Here is a 17,636-nt window from a genome sequence, read left to right as displayed (position 1 = left end):
AAATAGCTTATTAAAATATAGAATAATTCTATAAAAAGCAAGCCTTGATTGCTTAAACACAAAATGGATCCGGAATTGCCAGATTATAATGACATTTTCTCGAATACTTCAATAACAAAATATAAAGAGCTTGAGGAAAAATTTGGGTATAAAATATTCACTTTTTTTTCAAAAATATTCTCTTATTTGTTTAAGAAATTACATTAATAAAAAGAACCAAGAAATTTTTTTACTTATAAAGTAATTTTAAAAATTCACCTTTTAATCTCTTAATATTTTAGAAATAATTATTTTAATATAATGAGTATCGCTGATTCAATTATTAAGATTGAAGAGGATTTAAAAACTATTAATGAGCAATTTATAAAGATTAAAGGTTCTTTTGGAACAGAAAAGTTATTCAAATCTTCAATAGGCTTAAACATAAAATTTAAAATTCCTATTTATGGTATTCATACATGTACATGATTATAATTTAATAAATTTTAGACGATAAGCTAATATATGTTTATACTACGAAGCTATTACTATGTCTTCCTCAATTAATAAGGAAACTAGCATCAAATTCAGAGTACTTGTTGGCTGCAACACTTTTGTATAAAATTAATGCTTTAAATGACGAGTTAAAAGTACTATTTTACAACAATACCAATTCTTTACTTAAATTTTTAGATGAAAAAGAAATATAATCTTTTAAATAGCATTCCAATTATGGAATCAAAAGAGTTTTTAGCAAAAATGATTAAAAAGAAAATCTGCAATATTATTCCAGAAAAAAATACATATATAATTCTATCTGATCTTTTTTCCCTTAATATAATATTAGGAAGAACATCATTGGATATTGAGAAAATGTTTTGGGAAATTAGATTAAAAGACATTTCTGATATTTCTTATAAGGTCAATATGGATCCGAACAATTTCTATTTTTTATTGAAAAAAATTCTTTATACTGCAATAATTGGTCAATGCATATTCCCAAAAGAATTTAAAAACTATATAAAAACAAGACTAGAAATAGATAGTCTTTTAGTATCCAAATATTATCACATCTATAATGAAAGTATGCATATTTTGCAACATTATAAATTAGAAGAATCATCATTTGAGTCAGATAAGTTGACTCAAGATAACTCGAATAATATATACATAGAATGGGAAAATGAGATTTTAAAAATTGTTCAGCATAATGGATCTTATTATTTAAACGAAATCAAAACTATGAAATCACTAGTAGAACAATGGAATAATATTCTACTATTTTTTGAACAGACAATAATTAGTTTTAATGAGAAAAATACCAAACTAAATACATTTATATCAAAACTTTGGCAAAGTACAGAAATTATATTTAACAAACGTATAAGTTCTATACTTAAATTCTCGATAAATATCGTTTTAGAACTAGAAGAACACGTAAATAACGAACTTAAAAATATAAAAATACAAAACGGTTAATATTTAAATATTTATTTATACTTCATTTTTAATTTTATTATCTATAGAATCATTTAAATCATCTTTATTTAAAAACAATAGCGAAATTTGGAATGGTGATATTAAATTAACAATAAACTCTCGAATTGATAAACCAACTATTTTTATAGAAAATTTCAAAAATAAACTCAACAAAATTCAAGAAAAACTTGAAAAAGATTCATCAATAATCTCAAAAAGACAGAAACCAATTAATATTATATTAGAAAATTTAAAATCAGATACTTACAAAGAAAACAATGTTTCAAATTTTCACTTAAAACTAATAAAATGTATATATAATAAGTTGTCCAAAAACATAGGAAAAACCATATCTGTTTTTTTAAGATTAAATTCAGATAATAATATATCCAATACAGGTAAAAAGATAAATTTATTAAAAATTACATATAATTCTCCAAAGATATCAATATCATATGTTATTTTATAAGAATTATTAAACTGGTTAAATTTTCATATCCTCTTGGCATTGATCTTAATTTCTTCTGCAATTATCACTTAAAGAAACTCTATAAAACATTATCGTTATATATTTTTCTGCATGAAAATATAAAAAGGAAACTAAAAACAGAAATAAACAAATTGATTTCAGCCAAAAAATTAAACATTTTATGGGAAAGTTAGTCGGTTTTTAAGAATTTGCAAATATCTTATGTAACTAGATAACCAAATATCTCTCCCAAATCATCCTAGTTCTCAACTAATTACTATTATTCAAGATCTTGGTTGGTATATGACGAATATTGGAATTGATATTTTTGACTACGACGCTATGCTAATTATACATTATTGTTTTATTGACATAATCTATTCTATTCTAAAAAATGCATTTAATCCTAAATCATTAAATGAAAATGAAGATTACAAAGAAAACGAAGAATCCAAAGATGAGAATAACTACTTATATTGCAATGTTGAAAATTTTCAACTTATTCATATAACTATTACAGGTCAACTACAACTATACTTTGATATGAAATACCTACTTGCATTATTTGGAAACGTTCCTTATAAAAATAAATTAGAAAAAATAGATTATATTATAAACGTAACTATTTTAATGTCATATTTATAAAATTAATCCTTTTAGTATAATACGAGAAACGTTAGTGAAAATCACGATATAATAAATAAATTAATCATTAAATATATAGAAAAAACAAAAATATGGTTTGATTTTCTTACTATTCATAATTAGTATAAATATTCTCGTATATTTATAGAGTTATAATTTTGAATATTTTATTTAATAATTTAAAATAACTTTTTATCTAATTTTTAATAAAATGTTAAAATTAACTAACTATAATTTAAAATTCAAAATTACTCAAAGTAAAATAAAAATAATCAATATTCCTTTATAGGTCACTTATTTTACTAGATTATCGATTATGGTTTCTTTATCCATTGGCAAGGAAATATAAACCCCAGCATAAAGCCATTATACAGAGCTATTTTAACTCACATTTTCATCTATATTTGCAAAGAAGAAAAAATACAGAAGAACCAAAGAAAGATGCAATACTTATACATTCTCACATTCCAACATCAAAAATACTATTAACAAAACTTAAAAACAGCTCTAAATTTAGTATACATCAATTCGACACCTATAATTTAGTTTCTACGCTAGAAACAACAGGTTTCACTCATAGTCAAGCTGTTGCTATTATGAAATCTATTCACGCATTAATTAATAATTTAGAAGCGGCAAAAACAAAGTTTATTTCTCGTTCAAATCTTGAAAATGTAAGAAATCTTAAAAAAAACTCATATTAAAATATAAATTAGGAAACTCATTTATTCCATACATCCCAATCAGAGCTTAAAACAGAAATTCAATCTATGAGGAAAAATGAAACAACTGTTTTACGTGCAGAAACATCAAACTTAAGGAAACAATTGGAAACATTAGAGCAGACACTTAAAGAAGATTTAATGGCTCTAAAAAATGATGTGGCCATAGATGTTAATGAGAGAAAAAACTCAAATAAAGTAGAAGAAAAAGATATCGAGATAAAAATCCAAGAATTAAATAATAAATTCACAATTATTCTTGGAGAAATTCGAGCAATATTAGAAAGAAGTAAATGGGATGCTACTAGATATGGAATGTGTAAGTTTTTCTTATTACAACAAAATCTTAATATTATAAAAGTTGCGATATTTATCATTGCAGGATTTGCATTAATTGTTATTTCTATGCAAGAAACTATTCAAAAAAAAACTCATAAAATTAAATCAGAACTTTAATAAAACATTACTGTCAATTAAAAAGACATTAAATAATTATATATTAGATGTTGTTTCTTTAGTGTAAATCATATTTTTTCAAAATTATTTTAAATTATGATATTAAAATATTCTTTAAATTCATAACATAAAAATTATAAATTAAAAAATTATCGAATTCAAAGAAAATCAATCCAAAAATCTCAATTAAAAAAAAAAAAAAACTAAAATACATTGCCTTATATAAAAAACAATTTACTATTATTACATAAAAAGAATTATTTATAAATATACAGATCAAAAATTATGATACAGTATATTATAAATATATTCTATAAACAACTAAATTATTATTTTATAAAATACATAATTAATACACATGTATGAAAATAAAATCAATGCTACCAAATATTATTCATTTTTAGGAACAAAATGCTATAAAAAGTCTAATAAGAAAATAATATTCATATTTTTTAATTTAAATATTATAATATTTAGATATTTAACAGATTTTTAATTAATAAAAATTTTATAAAATAATTAAATTTAAGTATTTTATAATTTTAACTTGAGTTTTTTATACATAAAATATAAACTTTAAAATTAAGGTTTGTAATAAATTTATTTTCAAATACAAATAAAAATACATTTTAACAAATATAGAAAATTATCATAAATATAAATTGTTTATAGACACATTTGGCTGAAGTTAATTCAAGCAGAAGTATTAATCAAAATATGGTTTTACAAAAAAAAAAATTACTAAAAATAGAAATAGTAAATATTAATAATATATATGATTTTTCCAATCATTTATTATATAAGTTATATTTAAACTTATAAGACTGCATATTATAAAATTAAGCATAAAAAACTTTCTCATTCAAGAATCGAAAAAATACATAAATTATTCATATTAAACTACCTTCTCAATGAAGGATGAAGAAATTATCAAACTTAATATTTTGGGAAAAGATTCTATCCATATTGGACTTCACTTATGGCCACATATAATTAATGAACTATTTACATATATATTTTCTCCAACATATGTAATCATTACGGATTCAAATATTGAAACCTTATATATTCCTAATTTCAAAACATATTTCATTTCTATGGCAAAACAAAAATCTATTAATTCTCGTCTTTTATTTTTTACAATTCCTCCTGGAGAAAAATCAAAATCAAGAAAAACAAAAGCACTTATAGAAGATTGGCTTTTATCAGAAAAATGCACAAGAGATACTGTTATAATAGCTATAGGGGGTGGCGTTATAGGCGATCTCGTAGGCTATGTCTCTGCAACATTTATGAGGGGAGTTCGTTTTATTCAAATTCCTACAACTCTTTTAGCTATGGTAGATTCATCTATTGGAGGGAAAAATTCTATAAATACACCTTATGGAAAAAATCTAATTGGTACTATTTGGCAACCGGAAAGAATTTTTATTGATTTTACATTTCTTGAAACACTTACAGAAAAAGAATTTATAAATGGTATAGCAGAACTAATTAAGGTTATAAAAATCAGATGAATTTCTATATAATTTAATTCTATCCAGACTATTATTATATGGGATGAATCAGAATTTGCAACTCTGGAAAACATTTCAGAAAAAATTGCAAAAAAAGTGAGATCAATGTCATTAACATCTAATAAACATTCAAAACTTAATGAAATTATAAAAGATCTTAAAAGATATATTATATCTTCGATAAAAATCAAAGCTCATATTGTTTCTATTGATGAAAAAGAAAAAGATCTTAGAACTCTTTTGAATTTTGGCCATTCTATAGGACATGCAATAGAAACAATCCTAGCTCCCCATATTCTTCATGGAGAATCTATTTCTATCGGGATGGTCAAAGAAGCAGAACTTTCTAGGTATTTAGGTATACTAAATCCTAATGTGGTATCACGACTCATTAAATGTTTAAATACATGGGGTTTGCCTACATCTCTTAAAGATAGACGATTTAAAGAAGTAACTTTGGGAAAAAAACATTTAATAGAAGATATTCTCGAAATTATGACTATAGACAAAAAAAATGATAGTAGTAATAAAAAAATAGTCCTTCTTTCAGCAATAGGAAAAACATATGAAAAAAAAGCATCTTTAGTATCTGACAATGATATTAGAACTATTTTATCACAAAATATCCTTTTATATGGTATTCCACTAAATGCATTTCAAAAACACACAACAATTACTCTTCCCGGATCTAAGTCGATATCTAATAGAGCATTAATTTTAGCTTCACTTTCTAACGGAATTTGTTATTTAAAAAATTTTTTACATTCGGATGATACATATTACATGCTTTCTGCTTTAGAAAAACTAAATGCAGCAGAATTCAAATGGGGACAAGATGGAGATGTATTAGTCGTTAAAGGAAAATCAGGATACCTTGAAAACCCCCAAATGGAATTATATCTGGGAAATTCAGGAACAACAGCTAGGTTTTTAACTAGTATTTGTGCACTAGTACCACCTGATTCAAATAAAAATCATTTAATATTAACAGGAAGTCATCGTATGAAACAGAGACCTATTGGCCCTTTAGTAGATGCTCTTAGAAATAATGGATGTTGTATAGAATATCTTGAGTCAGAAAATTGCTTACCATTATTAATTAAACCAAGGAAATTAGGATTTTGTGGAGGACATATTAGTCTTTCCGCTACTATTTCATCCCAATATGTATCATCAATTTTAATGTGTTCACCATATGCAAAAACACAAGTAACTCTTTCATTAATTGAAGGAAAACCAATATCTCAACCCTATATAGACATGACTATTTCTATGATGTCATCATTTGGCATTAACATAACCAGATCTCATTCAAAAGAAAATACATATTATATTCCAAAAGGATGCTACACCTGTCCCTCTGAATATATAATTGAAGGCGATGCAAGTTCAGCTACTTATCCTTTAGCAATTGCTGCAATAACAGGTGGAAGCTGTACTATATCTAATGTTGGTAGTATTTCATTGCAAGGAGATTCTAAATTTGCAGAATATATTTTAAAACCTATGGGATGTGAAGTGGTCCAATCGCCTACAACTACATATATAAAGGGTCCTCCAAAAGGAAAACTCAAATCATTGGGGACTATAAATATGGAATTAATGACTGATACTTTTTTAACTGCAGCAGTTTTAGCCTCTGTTGCTTATGAAGAATCAAAACCATATATTACGAAAATCACCGGAATTTCTAATCAAAGAATTAAAGAATGTAATAGAATCGATGCTATGATTTGTGAGCTTAAAAAATTTGGAATAGAAGCAGGTGAACTTCCTGATGGAATATATGTAAAAGCACAAAATATTTCCAATCTTTCATATCCAGTAGAAGGAATAAATTGCTATAATGATCACAGAATTGCAATGAGTTTTAGTGTTTTAGCATGCATCTCCCAAAAACCAACTACTATTTTAGATAAAGCTTGTGTCAATAAAACCTGGCCTTATTGGTGGGATATTTTAAATTCAGCTTTCAAAGTTCAAATGAAAGGAATTGAATTCGATTTAAACCCCGAAATCAATTCATCTATTTTACATCATCCATCAAAATGCACTATTTTTCTTATTGGAATGAGGGGAGTTGGAAAAACAACTTTAGGACAACTTGCAGCTGACTTTCTTGGGCGGAAATTTATTGACTTAGACTCAATTATTGAGGAAGATATTAAAACAACAATCTTGGAATTCATTCAAAAATATAACTGGGATGCTTTTAGAAGAAAAGAACTACATTTTCTCAAAACTCTTTTAACAGAAAAAAAAGAAAACTATATTGTATCTTGTGGAGGTGGCATTATTGAGACTGAAGAAGCTAGAAATCTCTTAATATCTTATATAAAAGCTAATGGAATTGTTATACACATTCATCGTAATATTCAAGATATTACTAAATATTTAAATACTGACAAAACACGCCCTGCTTATCAAGATGATATAATGCACGTATGGGAAAAACGAAAAAGATGGTATAATTTATGTAGTTCTCATCAGTTTCACATGATTTCAATAGATTCTACAAAATTTAAAAAAAGGGATATACCGTTAAATCTTAAGTCCTCTTTTAATAATTTTTTAAGAACGATTACAGGGAAAAATGACATCTTCTCTCTAATTTTGAAAAAAAAAAGAAGCTATTTTTTATCTTTAGCATTTTCTGACCTTGAAAACATTTTTTCTTTACTCGATATTATAACAACTGGATGCAATGCAATTGAATTAAGAATTGATTTATTTCAAAAACCTGAGGAAATTGGCAAATATCCAAGTTTAGAATATATAGCAGAGAAAATATCGCTACTTCGTCAAAAAACTAATCTTCCTCTGATTTATACGTTGCGTACAACGAATCATGGAGGATCTTTTCCTTCTTCTGAAAAAAAATTAGCAAAAGAATATATATTACATGGTGCAAAATTGGGATTTGAATTTCTTGATATAGAGTTAGACATAGCATCTGAATTATTTAAAACCATAAATAACTCTTGGCCATATGTAAAGATAATTGTTTCTTTTCATAATATTAAGAGACCAATATCCTGCGATGATTTTGAATGGATACAAAAATACAAAGAAGCTCAACACTATGGCCAGATTATAAAATTAGTAGGAACTTCATCATCAATTGAAGATAATTTCTTATTAGAAGAATTTAAAAACAAAATTATTAATAAAAAAATACCTTCAATAATAATAAACACAGGCATAAAAGGCCAGTTATCTAGATTAATGAATACATTTATGACGCCTGTTACTCATCCATTGCTACCATCCAAAATAGCACCTGGACAACTATCAATTAAAGAAATTAACACTGCACTTCATATAATGGGTCTTCTTCCAGAAAAAAAATATTTTCTTTTTGGAAAACCTATTAAGTATTCTCAATCACCTAATATTCATAATTTAGGTTTTGAAATTTTAGGTCTTCCATATAAATATCAATTATTTGAAACAGATTCCATTAGTGAACTTAAAGAAATATTACATTTAGAAGATTTTGGAGGAGCTTCTGTTACTATTCCACTAAAAACAAACATATCAATTTTATTAGATGAAATATCAGATCATGCAGCATTAATTGGATCTGTCAATACTATAACAAAAATATATAATAATGGTCAATATATTCTTAAAGGTGAAAATACAGATTGGCAAGGAATAATAAAAGTAATAAACAATTTTAACAAATCCGAAAAATCCTTCGAAAGTTTCTCAGGTTTTATAATTGGAGCAGGAGGAGCAAGTAGAGCAGCTATATATGCATTGCTTTCTCTTGGAATATCTCCAATTTATGTTATAAATCGATCCAAAGATAAACTAAATAAATTACATTATTTTTTTAACACAGATCGCATAATTCCTATAACAGAATATCATGAATTAAATAATATAAATTTTGATATTCGAATAGGGATCTCTACAATACCAGCAGATAACCCAATAGATCCTTCTGTTCTAGAAATAGCAAAAAATCTTTTTAATTTAAAAAGAAAATCATCAGAAGGTATATTTTTAGATATGGCATACGGATCAGATACAACAGAACTTATTAGTATTGCAGAAGCATACAATTGGAAAACTATACATGGTTTAGAAATTTTGCTAGAACAAGGTTCAGAACAATTTTTATTATGGACCGAAACATATATCCCTTATAATCAAGTAAAATATGCCATATTAGGACCAAACAAATAACCATTATTTTAGACAAATAATAATTCAAAACAAAATCCACAATTTTTTCGAAAACATTAAAATACAAATAAAATCAATTATTTCTATTATATCATTTACCATTTACAGTTTAGAAAATACATTTAGATACAAAAATGCAATGTACTAATAATAATAAGTTACTAACTAAAGTGCCTCAATTTGGTTGATTAGAAACGTCTTTTCATCATTAAACTGCTCATCATCTGTAATATATGAGAAAATTCATTAGCCATTTTTTTAAAAAACCTTTACGATCATTATGAAAATTAGATAAAAAAATCAAAAGTTTATTTTTATTTTTAATAAGAATATTTAAAACTTGTTTTGTCTTATTAGGATTTGCAACGAAAACCTAAAAATAAGAAAAATAAAAGGAAAGCTAAACCTACTTTAAAAACATGAAATGCTTCAAACTGAATATTTCTACTTTTGTCACGCAATAAATTCATTATAAGCTTAAGATTTTCAGAAGATTGAATATACGTTGTCATAATATTAAAATTAGATCGTCCGAGAAGAATTTCACCCAGGAGCTTCATAATCAATGAAAATAAAATTATTCAGAAAATCATACCTTTATAGATTGTCGCTTTGTAACATAATTAGAAGAGTTCAAAAGATTAGTAAATTTTTCAAAAAACTATATTATTATAAGATTTTCGTATGATATAAAGGACATTACATCGTCATAATTATTTTGTAAGAAATCAGCAGATATATTTTTATGTCGAATCAAAAGTTCCTATAGGAATTAGTATAAATAATACAACAAAAAGTATTTACTTTAAAAGTTTGAAAAGCATCACTAGCTATGTCAAATGTTCCACTTTCAACATATGTAAAGAACTCCCAAAATACGGAGTTCCAAAGTACAATTTTTGCAAGTAATTCATGTTTAAAACATTCACGAAGTATAAGACCAGAATGAAGAGCAATTTCAGGAATCTGATAACTAAAAATAATTATTATAAGAAAAATATAAGTAATATAATATTACCCTCTAACAAGAATGAAAAGAGTATCTTCTTTTGTAGCAAGATAATCAACAGTGGGATAACGAGTCCCAATTTGTCTTCTAAGAAAAACATTAAAAATAGATGTAACATCTTTTCTAGACTTCTAAAATAAACAAAAAATTAACTAAAAATTTAACAGAAAATACTTCAAATTCAAGATGGACAAAATTAACTACAAATAAATAAAGTAAATCCGTTTGATATACTTGCTGAGATAATTGTGTAACTTGATCAGGTACAGGATCAGTATCTACAAACACGAATATAATTTCAAAAACATTTTATATTAAAATAGAACAGTCCCATACCATTATCACCATATAATAATACTTTCATTGCTTGAAGACTCCGAGATACTTCTTCCTGTACCTAAAAAGTTAGAACACCTTCCCTTTTTAAAAACAGAAGAAAAAGATATCTTATAACATACTCTTTTTTTATCGGCCATAGATCCTAATGTTTCTAATCTTTGAATTCCATCCTTTACTCCACGCACTACATCTTGAACAGATTTTTGTCTTCTGTTAAAAAAAAACGCCATTTTTAATAATTTATACCAAAAACAGAAATCTTGAATTATAGACTTCTTATTTGTAGTAATACTTTTATTCTCTTTTTTTCTCTATATTAAAATCGCCGCTATACATTTTAAAAATATCTTTTCAAAAGTTTTAATAATTTATCATTACAAATAAAAATCATAAAAAATGTCTAAAAAGCAGATATTTAACCAATTTTTATGAAAAAATAAAGGAAATATATGCGAAATTATGGATTAATTAATATATTTTGAAAATACACAATTATTTTCAACAAATTAATCATTTCTAAAAAAACTAGTAAATACTAAAAACCTTCCAATAATATTCTGAAGGCTTTGTATAATTCCTAAAAACATGCTTTTCTATTATTTATCATTTAATCTTTACATTTTTTTTATCGTTATTTTATAATTCTTAAAATATTAATTTCATAATTATATAAAAATAGTGAAATTCCCATAATATTAAAAATAGAAAAATAAAAGAATATATTTATTTCTCAATTAATTACAAAATTTGAATTCGAGTTAAAAGGTTTCTTATATGAAAGTCGATTTTCAAAAATTAATATAATTTTTAAAAACCATAAAAATATTATATTCATAATGTCTTTGCACTTTTTGCCCTAATTACGATATAGTTTACTATTCTAAAACGTTTTTTTAAATTATTAAAATAAAACTTAAAAAAGATATACATTTATCATTTAATGTATAAAAACGTTAATCATTAAAAATAATCAAACACTTATTTTATGTTCGTTCTTTTATATTTCTATTAATTTCAATAAAACAATTAAAAACTTTTAACACTTATAAGTTAATCTTTCAAAAAAAAACCTAACTGTAAAAAAATATAAATATTATATACATATACCATAAAAAATAATTAAAAGTTGACAAGAATACGTCATAAATATTCAGATTTATAAAATTATACATTAATAAATTTTTCATTTATAACTATAAAAAATTATACTCTAATATAAACATAAATTTTATAAAGAAATGTAAAATAAATAAAAATCCTCATGAAATTTAAAAAATCTAAAAAAAATTATCCTGAATATATAAAACAATTCTATATATTTAAACTAAAAATTCTATAAAAAATTGTAACTAATATCTTAAATTGACAAACTAAAAAGCAAATAGAAATATACATTTACTTTTAATAAATTTAATAATGTTAATAAAATATCAAATAAAAATCTTATACCTTTCACCAATAGAAATTTCTAATAAAACATTAAAAATATACAATAACACTAAAAATATATTAATGCAACATTATTTCTTAAATAAAAATCATTTCTTTATTTTATTGCTTATTTTTTTAATAAATCCTCTGAACATAGTCTATTTTACATTATCTAGAAATAAATTTATGTTATTCAATATCACTTAATATAAAAAAAACAAATATTGTTCATACTATATTTAAAAAAACTTCAGACCATTTAATTTTCAACTTCCTAACATTTTATTTTTTCTTTTACATTAATTACTCCATTTTCACAGCCCACTTTAAATATTAAAGAAAATAAAATATAATAACATTATATTGTTTATGAATATTTCTTACTTTTACTAATTCCTAAATCGCTCTAATAAATTTTATTCTTTCTCACAAATATTGGAAAAAATTGTTCAATTTATCAATTATTTTATCTATACTTAAATTTATAAAATATAGCTCACATAGTAATATTAAAATTTAAACACTATTAAAACAAAATATATTATAACGTCTACTAGAACCATAATCCTTCTAAACATTGTTTTAAACTATTTCATTTATATAAAATACAAACTATTTTTTTTTAAATTATTACAATGTTATTTATAAACGATACATTCAAACAATTTTATATAAAAAAATCAAAAAAAATAGGCCTTGTCATTGAATAATTATAACAAACAAAATCAAAACAATATTTCTATACGTTAATATTTAAATTCCTAAACATTTTCAAAATACAAGCATATCGCTCTAAAATTAAATAATTGAACATCAAAAAGTAAAACATAAAAAAATAACGAAAACAAAAAAAATATTTAATTATCATATATTAAACAAATAAAAAATATGATTCAACTTTACCTAATTTTTAAAATATTGACCCGATAAAAATAAAAGCAAAACTTCAAAATCAAAAAAAATAAATATAAATCTTTTTAATGATCTAAAAACAAATTCGAGAAGTCTCAAAAGAAACGAAAGATTTTAAAAAATATTTAAAATTATTATTTTATTCTCTATTTTTTTTATAATCTAAAGATTTTAACAATATTTTGCAATTATAGAAAACAGAAAGTAGGCTAAAAACTTGTTAAAATTTTCCAGATAAATTCTTGTAATTTTGAAACAGATAATTTAATCAACTATTGATAATAATCAATAAAAATATAACAAAAATTATAAAGTTATCTTTAAACTAAAACTCATACATTTATTTTTTTGAAATATAAAATATTAATAAATCAAATATACAAACAAATATATTTTAGAGTCAGCTTAATTTGATTTTTACACAGTAAAATGTATAAGCAGTTAATAACAAATATCAAGCTTCTATTTTGATATTAAACTAATCAATATAGAAAACAAAACGGTAAGTTTTCTACTCCTATTACAAATGTAATTATCATTATAATTGTTTCACATGGAAGAAGCTCAAAAAGAAGCATTTCTTATTAAAATTTTAAAAAAAACAAAATTCTTAATATCACCCTATAACTAACATAATTCTAAGAATACAATAAAAAATAAATTTTATTAATTATTTACTAAATTGATATGTATTCTTTTTCTATTATTTATTTCCAAGTGTTTAAAACTAAATCATCTAAAAATTTATCTTTCAAATCATATTTAATTCTCAAAAAATAAAATATATATCAAAAGTGACAGAATCCTTCCTTTATAAACCTTAATATTATTCTTATTACAATAACAATAGAATACTAAATGTGATAAAAAAATCAAATTTCAATATTAAAAAATATCTTAACATTTTTATTGATAACTTTATAAACTATAAACAATCAAGAAATATTTTTTTTATACTAAATCATCTACAAGTGCAAAAAATAAAAAAATTATGATAGTTACACATTTTTATATTTCTGCTTTTAATATTTTTAATTGACAATTTAAAATTCAAATAAAATATTTAAATTTTAATTATAATTTATGTAAAAAACATTTTAATAAAAACTCGTTGAAAATTCAAAGAGTATGTCCAAAAATTGAAATCTTATTTCAAAACTAATAATAAACTTAGCAATTATTCCTGATTATATATAATATCAAATTACAACACTTAAATATATATAATTTAATAATTTACATAAAAATTGAAAAAACATTTAACTCATTTTTTCCATTTTCTAATATCAATACAATTTTAAATAAGTTAACCTATATTTTTTTATATTTTAATACAACTCCCGATATTTCAAGAAACTTAACATTTTTATTTTAATTATATGATTAAAAATGTCAAAATTGGACTACCTTTTACCCTTAATTCATGCAAATTATCAAAAGATGGAATAATAGGAATTGCATGCGGAACTAGGGTTCAACTTATTGTAAATTTATACTCTGATCATTTTATGTTCAATATTAACTCTTAAGTCATGGAATACCTCATTTCAATCACAAAAAAAAGATTTTCAAGTTCAAGATATAGATTTATCCTCATACTTTGAGCTACAGGAGAATACTTATATTTTTCACGGTAAATCATTTAAACTATTTGCATTTATTTAACAAAAATAGATAAAAAACATTTTTATCTTTCTGAATCATCAGATACTTTTATAAAGGAAATAGATTGGTCGCCTACAGGAGTGTCAGAATCAAAGAAGTTAAATTCAAATCTTTGTTATTGTCTTTTAAATTAATCAATAGTTGCGTACTTGCTATATTAACGTCAAAACACGTTGTCTATATCTTTAAGCCATACAAAAACCCATATTCAAATAAATGGGTTCTCGTATATTCAAAATAATTTAATAATTATTACACTAATATAAAAAGCTACACAACATTTCTAAAATTACTATAAAATATTTGTTCAATTCCTCAAAACCGAACACTAATATAACTGATTTTTTAAAATCAAGAGCACGATGTAAATAATTCTCGTGTTCTATTGTACCTTTCTCTTACTATTTTAAGGTATCTTATGGTCACCAACACTTTATACACAGGAAGAAAAATGGGGAAAATGCTATCTAGGTATAGGAAATGAATATGGTGAAATTGAACTTTGGAGGTAACATAAACTCTATTTATCATAATTTATAATATAGAAAAGCATAACTTCAGAAGAAGCTGTTCTAAGTTTAAAGTTAAAAGTTTTAGAAACATGGGTAACAAAACTTTCTTTTTCTCCATGGATACAAGAAAATGTTAATACATGTAATATCATAAAATGCTGAAACCTATATAATAATATACTCAAGACTGCAGCTTATTATCTGTATCTGGCGAATCCGGACCCACAAGAATTATAAAACTATCAGTATCTATAAATAATGAAAACGTTTATTTAATCTCCCCTTCTATAAAAAAATTATATGTAGATAATAATGAGTTTGAGACTCCTTCCAACAATTCTTTATGGCTTCTTCAATCAGTATATTTCTACAAAAATGCTATTTAATTGCAATTAATGTATACAGACAATATTATATCTAATTTTAATACATGTTGAACGAATCTCAGTTTTTCAATGTTCAGTAACTTTTGATCCTATTTTCATAAAATATTTACATACAGGGACTTTTTTACAAGCTTCAGGTAGCAAAAATAAAAAAACTGATCTAAATTCATAACTTCAGGAACTTCTATTATATATAATGGCATAGATCCTATTGGATTTTTAGTGGCATATCATAATGGCCTTATACAAACTTTTACCTTTTCAAAACTTTCTAATGAAATAGAGCCTATTACTAATAATATTACTTCAAAACTCAAAGAACAACTTTCTGATTACATGCAAACGCACAGTTTCTCAGAATTTAATATTAGAATATACGGATTATCGTCGCTTCCTCCATTTCTATATCAGATTTTCATTTGCGAGTAAATCATATATACTTACTATTTTTTCTTCTAATAAAAATCAAGAATCATACCATCAGATGAGATAAGATATATTACACATAAACAGGCGGAAGCAAAGCTAGTATTTTTGGAGTCATCAAATATTTCTAATGAAAAAATTTTAAAAGTTGTAGAACAATATGTCATATCAAGTAAAATTTACTAATAATTCAACATTAAAAACTAATTTTATTAGATACTCATTTTTCGACAACATGCATGCTTTGGGATCTAGGCTTATCTAAATTCTTTAACACATCATATAGGGAAATAAATTTTTTAAAATGCTTTGATCACTTAAAAAAATTTAATAAAGAAATATCGTACATAATCATGATTTCTTTATATAATAATTCTAATAACGAATTATTAGTGATGAAATATGCCAAACCATACCTGATAAATTATTTAATTCAAAATTTTTAAATTCACAAAGATTATTAAATTCAATTATAAATATGTTTAAAGTATTGGTAGATTATACTGACATAACTAAACTAATTATAATGAGATGAAAAAGGATCTAGAAACTATTTATCATACAATTATATCTAATCTTCGATCTCATTTAATAATGACCGTTTTATCAGAATCTAATTATTTTCACCAACATACATCATGCTCTCTTTTAACATCCAAAGAAAGAAAATTAATCATGCTTTACTGTTCATTTATTATAAATTATTTTCCAAACGACAATTTACTTTTAAGTCTTTTAAAAATTTGGAAACAACACTTTCTATCATCCGAATTATTACAAATTCATGGTAATAGCAAATATAATTATTTTCATGTAACTTAATATAAATAATTTAGATTGGAAAATAAATACAGAGGAGTATTGTAACGTTTGCAAGTCAAACATACCATTTAAAAATGTAGAATTTGGAACATGTGAAAAAAAACATACATGGCGTAATAACACTATTTTTCTATATTAAGTCTAAAAAACTTAGCAAGGTGCTCTATAACTTTATTTACTCTAATGGATACTTCCCCCAAAACTTGTCAAAATTGCTCAAGAAAGCGTATTTCTTTTTCAAATCAAGACCACTCATTTGTGTCAAAATTGATAGATGCATGTGATATATGCTTTTATTGTGGTGGGAGGTGGTATTCGAAAATATAGAAATGAGAAGTAACTGATGTTTTTATCACGGTTTTTTTTAATTTTTAAACGGATTTCTAACTCTAACATAAACTGTATATACTTTTTATCAAATATATTAAATGTTATCTATTAACAAATATATTTTCAAAAAGAACTCATAAATAATAATTATAATGCCATATATTATGGAAATTAATAATTATTATTTTTAAATAAAATAAAAATATTTAAACATTGAAAAATATTCATAAATAATCAAATAAATTTCATATATATTTGGATTAATATTATATATTTTTCCCATAAATATTATTCTATAGAATTAGACCTCAAACATAAATAAAAGTCAAATAAAGAATGCAAA

At 23.5% G+C, this 17,636-nt stretch overlaps 6 protein-coding genes across 6 annotated transcripts; 4 read left to right on the top strand and 2 right to left on the bottom strand.

Moving 5' to 3' along the window:
* Nucleotides 1–63: 63 nt before the first annotated feature.
* On the top strand, nt 64–2,572 carry PNEG_02357 (hypothetical protein; the record flags this gene model as incomplete). The annotated part of the gene is made up of 8 exons (XM_007876170.1): nt 64–146; nt 196–240; nt 282–448; nt 490–629; nt 673–1,453; nt 1,506–1,856; nt 1,901–2,116; nt 2,160–2,572. The coding sequence occupies 8 exons, from the start codon at nt 64–66 to the stop codon at nt 2,570–2,572; spliced, it is 2,196 nt and encodes a 731-aa protein (XP_007874361.1).
* Nucleotides 2,573–2,783: 211 nt separating this feature from the next.
* Nucleotides 2,784–3,750, top strand: PNEG_02356 (hypothetical protein; the record flags this gene model as incomplete). The annotated part of the gene is made up of 3 exons (XM_007876169.1): nt 2,784–2,829; nt 2,879–3,246; nt 3,289–3,750. 3 exons carry the CDS (start codon nt 2,784–2,786, stop codon nt 3,748–3,750), a joined length of 876 nt encoding a protein of 291 aa, XP_007874360.1.
* Nucleotides 3,751–4,661: 911 nt separating this feature from the next.
* On the top strand, nt 4,662–9,493 carry PNEG_02355 (pentafunctional AROM polypeptide; the record flags this gene model as incomplete). Its single annotated transcript, XM_007876168.1, has 2 exons — nt 4,662–5,249; nt 5,295–9,493. 2 exons carry the CDS (start codon nt 4,662–4,664, stop codon nt 9,459–9,461), a joined length of 4,755 nt encoding a protein of 1,584 aa, XP_007874359.1. The 3' UTR covers nt 9,462–9,493.
* Nucleotides 9,494–9,626: 133 nt separating this feature from the next.
* PNEG_02354 (hypothetical protein) lies at nt 9,627–11,039 on the bottom strand (the record flags this gene model as incomplete). The annotated part of the gene is made up of 10 exons (XM_007876167.1): nt 9,627–9,685; nt 9,729–9,834; nt 9,872–10,015; nt 10,057–10,122; nt 10,165–10,224; nt 10,266–10,434; nt 10,480–10,598; nt 10,645–10,748; nt 10,807–10,867; nt 10,929–11,039. 10 exons carry the CDS (start codon nt 11,037–11,039, stop codon nt 9,627–9,629), a joined length of 999 nt encoding a protein of 332 aa, XP_007874358.1.
* A 280-nt stretch (nt 11,040–11,319) lies between these two features.
* On the bottom strand, nt 11,320–11,953 carry PNEG_04326 (hypothetical protein; the record flags this gene model as incomplete). The annotated part of the gene is given in 9 exon segments (XM_019757838.1): nt 11,320–11,325; nt 11,353–11,386; nt 11,428–11,453; nt 11,552–11,665; nt 11,674–11,684; nt 11,697–11,721; nt 11,786–11,803; nt 11,844–11,851; nt 11,917–11,953. Coding segments are annotated over 9 exon segments (279 nt in total).
* Nucleotides 11,954–14,531: 2,578 nt separating this feature from the next.
* PNEG_02353 (hypothetical protein) lies at nt 14,532–17,290 on the top strand (the record flags this gene model as incomplete). The annotated part of the gene is made up of 16 exons (XM_007876166.1): nt 14,532–14,636; nt 14,683–14,785; nt 14,827–14,914; nt 14,959–15,043; nt 15,088–15,181; nt 15,229–15,325; nt 15,368–15,471; nt 15,516–15,688; nt 15,735–15,852; nt 15,894–16,140; nt 16,186–16,313; nt 16,358–16,484; nt 16,535–16,628; nt 16,673–16,928; nt 16,978–17,076; nt 17,118–17,290. The coding sequence occupies 16 exons, from the start codon at nt 14,532–14,534 to the stop codon at nt 17,288–17,290; spliced, it is 2,091 nt and encodes a 696-aa protein (XP_007874357.1).
* Between the last annotated feature and the right edge of the window lie 346 nt (nt 17,291–17,636).

The sequence above is a fragment of the Pneumocystis murina genome (genome assembly GCF_000349005.2).
Source record: "Pneumocystis murina B123 chromosome Unknown supercont1.13, whole genome shotgun sequence".
Lineage (NCBI taxonomy): Eukaryota > Fungi > Ascomycota > Pneumocystomycetes > Pneumocystales > Pneumocystaceae > Pneumocystis > Pneumocystis murina.
This window is presented reverse-complemented; position numbering and strand designations above follow the sequence as displayed.